Source organism: Loxodonta africana, chromosome 18, assembly GCF_030014295.1.
Source record: "Loxodonta africana isolate mLoxAfr1 chromosome 18, mLoxAfr1.hap2, whole genome shotgun sequence".
In the NCBI taxonomy this organism is placed as follows: domain Eukaryota; kingdom Metazoa; phylum Chordata; class Mammalia; order Proboscidea; family Elephantidae; genus Loxodonta; species Loxodonta africana.
Genome location: NC_087359.1, coordinates 48,216,922 through 48,232,855, shown reverse-complemented (window position 1 = coordinate 48,232,855; position 15,934 = coordinate 48,216,922). Strand labels below are relative to the sequence as shown.

The 15,934-nt window shown below is 36.2% G+C and overlaps 1 protein-coding gene across 4 annotated transcripts in view; it reads left to right on the top strand.

The window, feature by feature from the left end:
- Positions 1-15,934, top strand: part of TRIM37 (tripartite motif containing 37) — a 137,603-nt gene that overhangs the window by 26,438 nt on the left and 95,231 nt on the right. For all 4 annotated transcript variants that reach the window (XR_010318372.1, XM_003414589.4, XM_064271301.1 and 1 more), the window contains exons 9-12: positions 2,415-2,539; positions 9,681-9,731; positions 10,862-10,943; positions 15,297-15,373. Coding sequence is in view for 3 of the 4 variants with exons in the window: in XM_003414589.4 (XP_003414637.1) it covers positions 2,415-2,539; positions 9,681-9,731; positions 10,862-10,943; positions 15,297-15,373 (335 nt within the window). In the remaining variant the exon portion in view is untranslated. The remainder of the gene's footprint in view (positions 1-2,414; positions 2,540-9,680; positions 9,732-10,861; positions 10,944-15,296; positions 15,374-15,934) is intronic.

Here is a 15,934-nt window from a genome sequence, read left to right as displayed (position 1 = left end):
TGTGGCTTTAGCACAGGGATAGACAAGTGGACAAAGGTAACAGAATGAAAAGCTCAGGAACAGACCCAGGCATGTGTGGAAACTTGTTTAGAGGGCAGGAATGGAGAGGGGTGGACTTTTCAACAAATATTGACTGTTGTACTTGTGGGAAATAAAATGGTCTTCATCTTACCCTGTGTTCAAGAATCAATTGCAAGTAGATTAAAACCTAACTATGAAGAGCAAAAATGCAATTATTTTTACAGGAGAACATCTTTGACCTGGGGTAGTAAAGGATTTCTTAATGCACAATAGGCACAGAATATAAGGGGAAAGACTTGAATGCATTAAAATTAAAAAAATTTTTTTGAACAGAAAGTATTCAAAAACTCGTTTGAGGAGCTACAGACTGGAGAAATTATTTTCACTCCTAAATCTGAACAAGAATTGGTATCCAGAATTTATAAAGAAATACAACTCAGTCATAAAACAATCTCATAGTGAGTGTGCAAGGGATATGAGCAGATAGTTCACAGAAGAGGATGCCTTGATGACCAGTAAACAAGAAATTTTACTAGTAATTCAGGAAACGTAAACTAAAACTACAACCAATTGCCATCTTATACCTTAGATTGGCAAAAATTAATGAGGATAAAATTATTAAGGCTATACAGTGATGGGAGCTCACACACTGCTGATGAAGCATAACTTAATGACTTTGGAGAGCAATTTGCTAATATCTGTCAGTGTGCTTCAACCCAGCAATTCTAGTGTTAGATAATATACCCTAGAGATGTCTTAAATGATATACCTAATGTAATATTGTAGCAAACAATAGAAAGTAACCTAAATGTTCCTTGATTAAAAAAGAAATAAATTGTGGATTATTCATATAATGGAATTTTTAAAAACCATTAAAGTAAGTACATTTACAATAGCAATATGATTATATCTCAAAAATAATGTTAAGTGAAAAAAGTAGGCTGCATGGTAATAACGATATCAGTAGCCTGATACCATTTATGTAAAGTTTGTAAATATTCAAAACACTGCCGTATATTGCTTGTGGATAGATACTTATGCATAGTAATTGGAGAAAAACATGTATAGCAATGGTAGACTTGATTTGAAGGAGTGAGTAACCTTTGGAGGAGATACATGGAAGAAATGGTGTCGAGGAAGGGCATTCAGTAAGTAGTATTCAATAAATATTTATTTACTGAAAAATGTAATTAAATCTTTATACAGATATAATCCTTTGATTTTTAACTAATACCTTAAAAGACCATATTCAAATAATGTTAGATCATTTTCAGTCAATTATTCAGGAAATATTGTCTTAGGCAATAATGCCCGAGATATAATATGAATGACAAAATATACAGCTAATTATTTTCTGGAGCCCTGGGGGCTCAGTGGTTAAGAGCTATGACTGCTAACCAAAAGATGAGCAGTTTGAATCCACCAGCCACTCCTTGGAAACCCCATGGGGCAGTTCTACTTTGTCCTTTAGGGTCACTGTGAGTCAGAATCGACTCAACGGCAGCGGGTTTTTCGTTTGTTATTTTCTCTCACCTGTATGTAGTTGATTGATCCAGACGCCCAATCATATGTTATCTTTATTCTTGGTAAACCCAAAGCCATAAGCTTTGATATATAATACCATTCATATGATGCTAATCATATGATGGCATTATTCTTTGTAAACTATAATCAATTGTTATTTAAAAAATGTAAATCCATATAGTGGGTTTTGTAGTTTACAAAGCTGTTTCACGTACTTTAACTTATGATCCTTACGACAAACTCAGCGAAGCATATATACAGTAGATGTTATTCCAGTTTTATACATGACAGACCCGTGGGTGTTCACTCAGAGTGAGTGTTAGAACTAGGACTTCAAACTGGGTGTTCTGAATGCAAAATCAGTAGTGCTAACTACTATGCTGAAGTTGGATTTTTCATTTTTTACCTTTGGGATAAGTTAAAGGACTGTTTCCTCAATGGACAAATTTTTGTGTGTGTGTCACGTTTTAACATTTTTCTGTTCCCTGGAATACAGTTTGAGAAATGCACAATTTTAAAGGCTTTTAACCTCCGTGGCTTTGTTTATTATTACACGCGGTGGCTGCGTTATCCCAGTCTGAACATGTATTTGCATTTGCTTAAAATTTGACCCACAGTATAGGAGGAAGGATTCATTAAAATCAAGTACACATATTTAGTAACCTTACCGTTCAGTGGAAATAAATAAATTTATATTCTTTATAGATTCTTAACTCTCAAATCCATTTTGAGAGTCATTTTACTTTTCTTCATCTCATACTTTTTTAGTTATATAACCAAAATAATTCCTAATTTTCTTCTTTATTAGAATGCTGAAGTTAAAGTGAATAGTAACTTTGTTTATTCAGATAAGTTTTGTCCTCACACAGTTGCGGTCTTGCAGTAAGAGTGAATTGATATCCAAGAGCTCAGAGATCCTCATGATGTTCCAGCAAGTTCATCGCAAGCCCATGGCATCCTTCGTTACCACTCCTGTTCCGCCAGACTTTACCAGGTATGAAACAGCTTTGTTAACTCTTCACATTTTTAAGGTGTTTACAATGGCATGATCTGGTGAATTTTATTGTATGCATGTAAATGTGGTTAAAAAAAATGTCTGCAGACTCATTTATTCTTTTGACTGTAGAGATGATAATGACTTAGGAACCACTTTTTTTCTTTTTTCTTTCATAGTGTAGAAAAAGAATTGATTCTGTTCAGCTCTATTAGTCTCCATTCATTCTTTTACTTACTTTTTGAATTTATCCATATTTGGCTACACTGTAACTTTTTTTTTTTACATTTGTATTGTGCTTCAAGTGGAGATTTACAAATCAAGTCAGTCTCTCATACAAAAATTTATATACACCTTGCTATATACTCCTAGTTGCTCTCCCCCTAATGAGACAGCACACTCCTTCCCTCCACTGTTTTCGTGTCCATTCGGGCAGCTTCTGACCCCCTTTGCCTTCTCATCTCTTCTCCAGACAGGAGCTGCCCAAATAGCCTCCTGTGTCTACTTGATCCAAGAAGCTCACTCCTCACCAGTATCATTTTCTATCCCACAGTCTAGTCCAATCCCTGTCTGAAGAGTTGGCTCTGGGAATGGTTCCTGTCTTGGGCTAACAGAAGGTCTTGGGAACATGACCTCTGGGGTCCTTATAGTCTCAGTCAGACCATTAAGTCTGGTCTTTTTACAAGAATTTGAGGTCTGCATCCCATTTCTCTCCTGCTCCCTCAGGGTTTCTCTGTTGTGTTCCCTGTCAGGGCAGTCATCGGTTGTAGCCAGGCACCATCTAGTTCTTCTGGTCTCAGGCTGATGTAGTCTCTGGTTTATATGGCCCTCTCTGTCTGTTGGGCTCATAATTACCTTGTGTCTTTGGTGTTCTTCATTCTCCTTTGGTCCAGGTGGGTTGAGACCAATTGATGCATCTTAGATGGCCGCTTGCTAGTGTTTTAAGACCCCAGACTCCGCTCTCCAAAGTGGGATGCAGAATGTTTCCTTAATAGATTTTATTATGCCAGTGTTGACCTAGATGTCCCCAGAAACCATGGTCCCCAACCCTGCCCCTGCTACACTGGCCTTTGAAGCATTCAGTTTATTCAGGAAACTTCTTTGCTTTTAGTTTAGTCCAGTTTTCCTGACCTCTCCTGTGTTGTGTGTTGTCTTTCCCTTCACCTAAAATAGTTCTTGTCTACTATCTAATTAGGGACTACCTTTCTCCCTCCCTTCTTCCCCACTCTCATAATTGTCAAAGAATATTTCTTCTCTGATTGAACTATTTCTTCAGTTCTTAAAATAGTGGTCTCATACAATATTTGACCTTTTGCAGCTGACTAATTTCACTCAGCATAATGCCTTCCAGGTTCCTCCATGTTATGAAATGCTTTATGGATTCATTATTGTTCTTTATCATAATGAGTGGTACTCCACTGTGTGAATATACCATAATTTATTTATCCATTCATCTGTTGATGGGCACCTTGGTTGCTTCCATCTTTTTGCTATTGTAAACAGTGCTGCAGTAAACATGGTTGTGCATATATCCGTTAGTGTAAAGGCTCTTATTCCTCGAGGATATATTCCAAGGAGTGGGATTGCTGGATCATATGGTAGTTCTATTTCTAGCTTTTTAAGGAAGCACCGCATTAATTTCCAAAGTGATCGTACCATTTTACATTCCCACTGGCAGTGTATAAGTGTTCCAGTCTCTCTACAACCTCTCCTACATTTACTATTTTGTGTTTTTTGGATTAATACCAGTCTTGTTGGAGTGAGATGGAATCTCATTGTCGTTTTGATTTGCATTTCTCTAATGGCTAATGATTGTGAGCATTTCCTCATGTATCTGTTAGCTACCTGGATGTCTTCTATAGTGAAGTGCCTGTTCATACCCTTTGCCCATTTTTTTTTTTAATAATTTTTATTGAGCTTTAAGTGAACGTTTACAAATCAAGTCAGTCTGTCACATATAAGCTTATATACACCTTTCTCCATACTCCCACTTACTCTCCCCCTAATGAGTCAGCCCTTCCAGTCTCTCCTTTCGTGACAATTTTACCAGTTTCTAACCCTCTCTATCCTCCCATCTCCCCTCCAGACAGGAGATGCCAACACAGTCTCAAGTGTCCACCTGATACAAGTAGCTCACTCTTCATCAGCATCTCTCTCCTACCCATTGTCCTGTCTCTTCCACGTCTGATGAGTTGTCTTCGGGAATGTTTCCTGTCCTGGGCCAGCAGAAGGTTTGGGGACCATGACCACTGGTATTCCTCTAGTCTCAGTCAGACCATTAAGTCTGATCTTTTTATGAGAATTTGGGGCCTGCATCTCACTGATCTCCTGCTCCCTCAGGGGTTCTCTATTGTGCTCCCTGTCAGGGCAGTCATTGGTTGTGGCCAGGCACCATCTAGTTCTTCTGGTCTCAGGATGATGTAAGTCTCTGGTTCCTGTGGCCCTTTCTGTCTCTTGGGCTCATAGTTATCGTGTGACCTTGGTGTTCTTCATTCTCCTTTGATCCAGGTGGGTTGAGACCAATTGATCTTTGCTCATTTTTTAATTGGGTTGTCTTTTTGTAGTTGAGTTTTTGCAGTATCATGTAGATTTTAGAGATGAAATGCTGATCAGAAATGTCATAGCTAAAAACTTTTTCCCAGTCTGTAGGTAATCCTTTTACTCTTTTGGTGAAGTCTTTGGATGAGCATAGGTGTTTGGTTTTTAGGAGCTCCCAGTTATCTAGTTTCTCTTCTGCATTGCTAATGTTTTGTATATTGTTTATGCCATGTATTAGGGCTCCTAATGTCCCTATTTTTTCTTCCATGATCTTTATCATTTTGGATATTCTATTTAGGTCTTTGATCCATTTTGAGTTCGTTTTTGTGTGTGGTATTATTATTATTTTTTTTTATGAGGTATGGGTCTTGTTTCATTTTTTTGCAGGTAGATATCCAGTTATGCCAGCACCATTTGTTAAAAAGACTGTCTTTCCCCCATTTAACTGACTTTGGGCCTTTGTTAAAGATTAGGTGCTCATATGTGGTTGGATTTGTGTCTAGATTCTCAATTCTGTTCCGTTGGTCTGTGTATCTGTTGTTGCATATTGTCCCTTTAATCATTATATAGTGTCATTCCTTATCCTTTGGGTGGATTTAACTTTACAGTCTGTTTTGTCAGAAATTAATATTCCCCTCCTGCTCTTTTTTGATTGTTGTTTGCTTGATATATTTTTTTCTATCCTTTGAGTTTTAGTTTGTGTCTCTAAGTCTAAGGTGTGTCTCTTGTAGGCAGCATATAGACTGTGTTTTTTAATCCATTCTGCCATTCTTTGTCCCTTTATCGGTGCATTTAGTCCATGTACATTCACCCTATGGATAGATATGAATTTAGTACTCTCATTTTGATGTCTTTTGTGTGTGTGTCGTTGAGAGTTTCTTTTTCCTACTTTTTGTGCTAAGTTGTTTATATATTGTTTTTTAGTCGTTGTTGATTGTGCTTCTGCTCGAGTCTCTCTTTTTCTTGTATTTCATTTTTCCTTGTATTTCTGTGATAGGATTCGTAGTCTCCTTTGTGGTTACCTTAGTATTTACCCTATTTTTCTAAGTTTAAACCTATCTTTTATTTCTTTAAATCGCCTTGTCATCTTCTCCATATGAAAGATCTATGCCTATATTTCTTATTCCCTCTTTATTGTTGTAATATTGTCTTCTTTTACATAATGACATTGCTGTTTCCCTGTTTTGAGTGTCTTTTTATCTTGATATATTTTTGTGATTTCCCTATCTGGTTGCTCTGTCCTGTGTTCTGGTCTTGGGTTGATATCTGATATTATTGATTTTCTAACCAGAGAACTCCCTTTAGTATTTCATGTAGTTTTGGTTTGGTTTTGCAAATTCCCTAACCTTCTGTTTGTCTGGAAATGTCCTAATTTAGCTTTCATATTTGAGAGACAGTTTTGCTGAATATATGATTCTTGGCTGCCAGTTTTTTTCCTTCAAGTCTTTTTATAAGTCTTCCCATTGCTTTCTTGCCTGCATGGTTTCTCCCGAGTAGTCTGAGTTTACTGTTACTGACTCTCCTTTGTAGGTGACTTTTCATTTATCCCTTCTTGGTGGCAGTAAGATCCCCTTTTTCTGCCTTTGAGATTGCTCGTTTTAAGCCTAACGGGATGACAAAACTGGCCAATCCCCTTGTTAGGGTTCCATATACCCTATTTGCATAGCCCCACCTCCACAAGAGTGTCATGTACCTTGTTTGTGTTAGAAAGCTATCCAGTCCCCTTGGTGGTCCACAAACACCTAAGTTGAATAGTCCCACCCAATCATTCGATGAGAATTTTAAGACTATGCCTAGAAAGGTCATTAAAGAGCAATCCATTGCACCGTAATAATATAGGTAAAAAAATAATTATTCTTTATTTTATGATTAGTATATGTAGCTTTATACGTAGCTAAATAGGCCATCTCTTTTTCACATGTGTAGTTTATACTGCAGTTTTTAATCTTTTCATGACCATTGGGCTATACAGTTGCCCACCCACATTTTCCACCTCTCAGGTTCATTGGGAAGCTGCTTTCCACTGACAGTGCATGCTGCCAAAAGACAGAATTTTTAATGACTGTTTGAAACCAAAAGGAAAAAAACAGGCATGTGCCACAAATTACTATTTCTGTAGGGTTTTGGGAAACCCTGGTGGTGTAGTGGTTAACTGCCACAGTTGCTAACCAAAAGTGGTTAAGTGCTACAGCTGCTAACCCTGGTGGTGTAGTGGTTAAATGCTATAGCTGCTAACCAAAAGGAGTTCGAATCCACCAGGTACTGCTTGGAAACTCTATGGGACAATTGTTCTCTGTCCTGTAGGGTGTTGTGTGAGGTATGTGCATTTTTGGTAGAAGAAAAATTCTGAAAAATTTTCTTTGGAACACTGTATGTCCCTCTGGATTGTAGGGGGCAACTAGGGTAGAAGTAGTAGGACAAAGTATGTCCCTCAGGACTCTGAGAGTAGGATTGCTGGGGAGCGGGGGGACGACAAAAAAAATCTCCATATTATCTACCAAAAATTCAGCAGCACTCAATGATTCAGCATGTTTCCATTAGTGAAAACACATGGCATCAACAAAAAATTCAAAGCAGAAAATAACTGGGTCTTGAAAAGGTTATTAATTATATAGGCACTATCTCAAATTGCCTATGTCTAAGTACTCCTATGTCTAAGCTCTGGTAATGCGGTGGTTAAAGCGCTTGGCTGCTAACCGTAAGGTTGGTGGTTCAAACTAGAAATAAGCTGCTCCATGGGCGAATGATGTGGCAGTCTGCTTCTGTAAAAATTACAGCCTTGGAAACCCTAGGGGACAGTTCCACTCTGTCCTATAGGGTTGCTATGAATCGAAGTTGACTCAACAGCAATAGGTTTGGTTTTCAACGGGTTTAAGTACTCCTAGGAGCTCTGCTCGCGCAATGGTTAAGTGCCTGGCTGCTAACCAAAAGGTTGCCTGTTCGAACCCACCCAGCTGGCTATCTGCTCCTGTAAAGATTTCAGCCTGGGAAACCCCAACGGGGCAGGTCTACTCTGTTCTGTAGGGTTGCGGTGAGTAGGAACTGACTTCACAGCATACAACAACAACAACTGCAGGGGGGAGGGAGGTAAAACTACTGGCAGCTAGTGGGTAGAGGCCAAAGATATTGCTAAAGATCCTACAACATACAGGACTGCCCCTCACAACAAAGGATTATCCAGCCCGAAATGGCAACAATGCTGAGGTTGAGAAACCCTGGCTTACATTGTACTATTTAGTACAATGAATGCCTGTAGCTGTTACAGGGTAACACACAGTAGAAAAAGAAAAGGTAGCTAAACACGTGAACACTTTGATAACAAAAGCTGTTTCCTAAATATCCACAGTCCTCAACATGTTAGAAAAACTTGATAGTATTCCATAGCCATCAAAAGCGCAAGATAGATTGACGTCTGCCATAACAAGAAATTTATCTGAAGCAGTCGTACTCATCCCTCACTGAAGGAATAATCTGAGTTTAAAAAACAAAAACTACAAATGCCCAGACATAAGCACAGGCATTTAATTTCAGATGAACTGGAGTGTGGCTTGGTATTGGTAATTTTCAAAAGAATCCTAAATGATTCTAATCTGTAGTCACGGTGGAAAACCACTGGTCTTAATATCCCAGTGTATTCCTAAACATGCTTGAGATAGTATGTTATTCTGGAAAATTCTGACCAAGATGAAAACCAAAAACATGCCGAGATTGCAAGTGTATCCTCCTGCTATCTTTTAGGATCTTCAGATAACATCATGTTACTTTAAAATTTTTCTAGCGTTTCATCCGTTTTCTATGAGTTTTGGTTTTGGCTATATACATGTAATACATAAGAGTTATAGTGTAATAAGATAGATCTTAAAAGAAAGTCACCAAGCCATATTATAATCAAACTTGCCAGAATTAAAGATGACAACATTAAGTAAGTAAAGAGGGTCATAGACTAAGGAGAGGAAGTCAAGGCAATATAAAGAGATAAAAATTTGGTTTAAACTTAGAAAAATAGGGGTAGATAATAAGGTAACCACAAAGGAAACTAACAATCCTATACATCAAAATAAAATACAAGAAAGTGTCTCTAGTAGCTAATACTGTGTTACCCATATTTATCATGGAAATCAGGTGCATGTTTTTGGTTGCTCTGCCTTGCCATTGTTTGCTGTATGCTTGAAACTTGAAGACTGCTTAGTGTGTTTTGGGCCAAGGGAAGCATCATGGAGAAGTAGATAGAATTGTGGCAACTGCAGCTCCTGGCTTGGTGCAATTTTGCATCCAGTCCCTTGCAAAGGGTGTATTGCCTTGGTTGTTCTTTTTTTTTTTTTTTTTTTAAGTGTTCTAAATATATATGTAACACAACCAGAACATTTGCCGGCCTTGTTTTTTGAAGAAAACTATTTTATAAAGTGTTGTGTCCAATTTAATTGCAGACTCGATGTCAGAGTTTGATGGTTTTATGATTTATTTAATGTTATATTTAATAAGGATTTCAAAATATTTCTAAGAGACTTAGTTTAGTAACATTTTTAAGATATTGCTGAGGGATTTGCTTTGTTTTTAACTAAATAAAATTTTAAACTAAACTAAGTTTTTTATTTTTTTCTAGTGAATTAGTACCATCTTATGATTCAGCTACTTTTGTTTTAGAGAATTTCAGGTAAGAGTTTTTGACAACTACTGTTTTTTTTATATATGTATGTTTACTTTTATATGAATACATAAGAGTCGTTCCTGGGTAGGATAGAATTTAGTATTCTTAAAAGAAACAAGTTTCCTACTAGAAACACAGAGGCCATTTGTTTGGATTGTATTTTATCTTTAGTATTGATTACTTCTCCCATTGGGCAGAAGGAACCATTTTAAAGGAGAAAGTTCTCTTGGCCTTTGCTAAGATGGCGGAGGGGAGAGTAGGATGATAGAAGGTCTGTGAGCTTCCCTATCCCATCCTCAGAGATAAAAGCGTGGGAGGAAGTCCACTGGGATCTTTTTATCCCAGTTCAAAGTATGGCATTTTAGATGAGAGACCATTATTATAAGAAATTTGTCAGTTTTGTAACTCTCATATTAATTTTATTAGCCTTTACTGTTTTTTTCCTAAGATTAGCAGCAAAAATCTTAAATCACAAAGGTTGAGGGACTTGTCTTCAAGGGTAGCATGGAAGTGGGAAGCTAAGAATGTAAGGTCTTGCCTTGAAGAGAGAAACTCCAAGTAGGTGATAACAAATGTCAAAATAAGGTCAAACTGTAAGAATTTAATATGGTTTTTCTTACAGGATAATTTTGTGCTTAAAGCATTGGCCCCCTGGAGATATTTTCCCAACATTATTATCACTTGTTCTCCTTGTTTTCCCATATTATAAAAGAATAGTTTGTTTGTTTTTAATAGTGAAAGACTTCTTGTTGAAGCAGTAATTAAATTGAGGATAGTTAGTTTCCTTTTTCCTTAAATGCCCCAGTTTTGAGGTATTTGTTTTTTCCCCCCTGAAACTTGAAAGATATTGCTGAATATGTAAATATCATTAAATTGCCTATTTCAGAATGTAAGTATATCTAAATTTGCACAGTGGAATCTTGAATTCTTGAGTCACCTTTAGTTGCTTGTCAAGAACAATATATGTAACGATAAATACGTAGCATAATATGTCAAAGATAATACCCAGTACCGTACCTGTCGATTCCCACTCAAGGATAACATATAGCATAAATAAAGTAATGGGTTTTTGTTTTTCCTGTTTCCATTTACAGCAGTTTTGATCTTGGGATTTGATTGGTTTTCTTTTTCTTCAGCACTTTGCGCCAGAGAGCGGATCCTGTTTATAGTCCACCCCTTCAAGTTTCAGGACTTTGCTGGAGGTTAAAAGTTTACCCAGTAAGTTTTTTATATAAATTTTGAGAGTAGTGTCTTTTTTTTGGGTTCTATAGCACAGCAGTTCACTTTTTAGTGGCACGATGATGATTTTACGTTTGTTTATGGGGTGTATTACTACATCCGCGTAAAAATGAGTTAAATATGAATAGTATAAATCTTGAGATTTCAGTGAATTTTATTTCTAGGTTCTAGGATGATGTTTCTTGTTAGAGAAAATGTTTAAAATTCTTCAAAACAATTTTTTTTTTTTTTTAAGAAAAAACAGAGTACAGATACAGAAAGCCATCCAAAACAAATGTATCTTGATTGCATACTCATGGTGCGTTTGCCTGTGTTCTTTTGTCCTTTGTATTTCCTACAAATTGGCAGCTGAAACAAGTGCCTGTTGAACCTTAATGTAAGATTCCTGTGGCAAGAATATAAGCATGTCAGGTTGCCCCTCTTTTTGTGATATTAGCTGCTATTGATGCTCATTGCCCAGAGCTGTTAGTTTGTTGAGAATTGTTTAATAGTGATAATTCTCCTTTTATCATTTCTTTTTCATTTACTAATTGGAATACTTTTATAAAGGATGTCTCTTCTCATCTACTGTTTGATTACCCACTGCTGAAGTAGGAGAGGTAGAATAAATGCTTGATTCTTTCCTTTAATTTGCCAGTTTTTATTATCCTCTGGAGGTGACTAGTTAAAAAAAAAATTTATGAAATCATGGATTTACACATATTTAATTCATACATAAGAGTCTTCAAGTTGGCTTCGAGTCCTTTTGTCATGACACTGGTTGTCTTGGTCAGCTTTCTTGCTCTCTTTATAAGACAGAATGTTCCAGGCTCATCTTGGACATTTCCTACCCAAACCTGGAATCATCCATTTTATCCTAGGAGCCCTGATTCCTTTTAATGAGAAATTGTATTTTAAAACCAAACTGTGCACTAGCGATGATTATTGCTGTCAGTTTGGTCGCTGTTTCTAGGCTTCTTCAGTGAAAGAGAGTTAGGAAATAAACACATACGTAGAGGTCTATGTGAAGGGGAGGGGAGGAGAGAAGGGTATGCCTGAATTTTTTTAAGATAAAAAACTCCTGATTTATTGCTGACATTTCCTTCCCAAATTCAGGACTGTAGGGCTTTTTTTTTACTTAATCTCTCCTACATTACATCTTTATCTCCTTTCTTTTACTGTAAGAATTCAACTGCTCAAAGTCATAGAAAATGATAGAACATTTCATTATTCATCATTTGCTTTATTTCACCTTACACATACAACAATCTCTGAGTAGGAACACTAATTCTACCATCGGTATGATTACCGTGCACAGTTAGAACAATTCTTTTGTATATGTTCTCCCTCCCTCCCCCAATTTTTTTTTATAATTGTACTAATCTACATTGCCTGAACATATACCTATTATATTTTATATGATCTCCTTTTTAATGCTTATTTAGTCTTAGTTCTTTATATAATGTTACATTTAACGTTTACCGCTAGTATTTACGTTTATGACTCTAGATAGCCTGGTGTTCCAAACTTGTTCTCTAGTAGATTCTGTTGGAAGGGCTCCTGAAAATAATATTCCCTGAATTCTTGCATGATGAAAACAGTTGGCACCTTTTATACTTGAAAGCTGGTTTTGCTGGATATAAAACCCTTGGCTTACATTTTCTTTCACTGGATATCTTAAATATAGTGCTCCATTTTCTGTAAGTTGAGTCTGATGATAATCTAATTTTCTTTCATTTAAAAGACATTTGCTGATTTTTAGATACCCAAATAATATTTTTCTTTTTAAATCCAATACTTTACTACTATATGTTTTGTCATTCTGGATCAGTACTCTCAGGTACACGCAGGACTCTTTCAATATGTAGTGTCAGGTTGTTTTTTAAAGAAAAGTTTTCCTGAATTATAGTTTTTAGTATTTGTTTCATTCCCTTCTTTGGTTTTCTTTCTCAGGAACGTGTATTAATCTGTATTTTGGATCATCATTGCCTATCTTGAATATTTATCACTTTGTAATCTTTTTAGGTCTTTCATCATTTCTTCTTTATTTCAAAAACTTTTCTTTCTACCCTTCTCTTAAGATATAACGTATTGCGTTTATTTGCTGTTTTTTCTAGTTCAGTCTTTACTTCTTCTTAAACAACATTTTATTTCTAATTCTTTCCTTCTTTCATCTGATTTCTGAATTTTTCTAATTCTTGTTTGTGTTATTTCATGTCTGATTATCATTTTCTTAGTGTCTGTTAAGTTGTTTTGAAATAGATGACAATTTTGATCTGTGAGTTGTTTTTCTGGAGCATTTTCATTGTCTGTAGGAATGTTATTCTGCTTTTTATTCTCTTTTTCTAATTGTGGTAAATATGTATGTAACAAAACGTTTGCCATGCCCTGGAAGGCCCTGGCAATTCGTTTTCAAAGGTTCATAGTGCCTAGACTGCATTTAGTTCTTTTAGGCCCTCTTTTATTAAGCCCCCTGCTCACCTGGAGCCCTGGTGGCATAGTGGTTAAGAGCTACAGCTGCTAACCGAAAGGTCAGCAGTTTGAATCCACCAGCCAGTCCTTGTAAACCCTGTCGGGCAGTTCTGGTCTGTTCTGTAGGTTTGCTATGAATCGGGAATCAATTCTACAGTAACAGTATAGTAGTAGTGTACTCACCTGGTGTTAGATTGAGCAGCCTTTTCCAGTTTCAGCTACTGTTCTCATGTTTGGTTCATGATGTTTTTCAGTGAATATCTCTTGTCTGTTTGGGGTTCTCTGTTCTCTGGTCCATCAGATGCCCCATTGCTACGCTCTTTTCTTCCATACATATGTTGATATCACGCAGGCCTTGTGGCTGGCTGTAAAGGGTTTGACCTTATCTGCTTACATTTTGGGAATTATGAAGATAACTGGTCAACCAGTTGTTTGTGGGATTTTGGTTTTGTTGTCTACTTATTTGTTTTTTTAATGTTTAGATTTGGAGAGATAGAAAAACTGTGCCACCAGTGCTGCAGTCTTCTCAGAATCCTCTGCCAGTTTAAAAGTCTTAAGGTTTTAATATTTTGTTATAGGTGTATCTGGCATGCAAATAAGACTATTGAAAATTTTATTCCTTAAAATTGTGATAAAAATTAAGACAAAAAGAAATTTCTAATATTATTAACTGATAAATGTTAATATTATTTATGATCATTCTCTTTTATTCATTAATTTCACTCCAGGGTATTTGCTCTAGGAAAATAACCAAAAAGAAGGAATGGAAGCTGTTTATACAAGGATGTTGAAATTCGTTTTTTTTAAATCAGTTTTATGTGATATAATTTACATTCAATAAAATTCACTAATTTTCATGTCTTCGACAGATGTTTACGTTTTGTAATCACCACCACAGTCAAGATCTTCGTCACCCCCCAAATTTTTTTGTTCCCCTTTGCAGTTAATCTCTTTCCCCTTACCTCCTGGCCCCTTTGCAACCAAAGATCTGCATTCTTCACTGTAGTTTTACCTTTGCTAGAATTTCTTAAAAGTGAGATCCTACAATATAGTCTTTTGTATCCGACTTTTTTTTTTTTTTTTTTACTTTTGATTCATTTTTTTCGTTAGCATTTATTGAATCATTATCATATGTCAGTCCCTGAAAGCTGCCTCAGGCCCTTTTGGAGCAAGGTGGACTGTATCTTCGTATAGTCATGTCCCAGTAGACACTGGAATTGAATAATAGGGTCCCTGCCCTTAGTGATCACGGTATGATAGGGGAGACAGATAATTAAATAAGTAGTCATAATAATTGTGATCCTTTTTAAAAACAGAGGCCTGAGCAAGGTGCTGTGGAAATAGAGATGGGAGTAATTATTTTTGTAAAATCTCTGTAGTAACGATTTAAACTTCTTCTCAATCTCCAGACAGCTTACATGAAATCTTAAGATACAAAGCACAAAGAAATAATACTTAATTACTTTCAGTGGAAGAAAGTGACCCTAAGGTGTTAACTTTTTTATCTTACCCTGCTTTTGGTGTTAAAAGTTACCTTTTTTTTTTTTTTTGTCTTACTGATTTCTAGTGAAATTAAATATTTATTTGCATTTTTCCTTTTTCTTAAAGATTTGTAAGAACTATGTATGTGTTAAAACTGCTAACCCTTTTCATAGTTGTATTTTTGTTAGTTTGGGTATCTTAATTTTGTTTTTTTTAAATGTACAAAAGTTTAAAATTATTATGGACTCAGATCTGTTGGTCTTTTAATTGTTTCTTTTATTGCTTTTTAAGCTTAGAAGTCCTTCCTGATCCATAGATCAGGTATTAATCTGTATCTTTTGCCTTTAACTTTTTATTAATCTGGAATTTATATATGTGTAACTTCTTATTCTTTTTTAGGATGGAAATGGAGTTGTGCGTGGCTACTACTTATCTGTATTTCTGGAACTCTCAGCTGGTTTGCCAGAAACTTCCAAGTAAGACATGTGATTAACTTACAGGCTTTCCTGTGTATTTATGTACACTCTCCCTTAACAGTTTTTGTTAACTACTTTTATAATTACTGTATTATTATATCTGTTGTGATGTACTCTTCTGTGGAACCCCTGGAATAGTATGATGGCGTAGAGCCGTAGTTCTCAAACTTTATTAGAACTCCAAAGTTTTTCTTTTTGTGGGTTATGTATATTGATATTTTCAGAGTTAGAAATTAAAGTTTAAGAATATTTAAAAAATTATTAATTTACTTTAACAAATAAGCCCATTGAATAGTAACGTAAGTAACATTTTTAATGAAAATATTTTACAGAATCTAACTTTTTTTGAGTTACTTAAGGAAAGAGTAGGGCTTTCCCTAGAGGCGTGGCTTAGATGGTTAAGCACTTGGCTACTAACCGAAAGGTTGGAGGTCTGAAGCCACCCAGAAGTGGCTCAGAAGAAAGGCCTGGTGACCTACGTCCGAAGATCCAGCTGTGAAAACCCTGTGGAGCACAGTCCTGCTCTGAAACGCATGCGTTTGCCGTGAGTCGGAATGGACT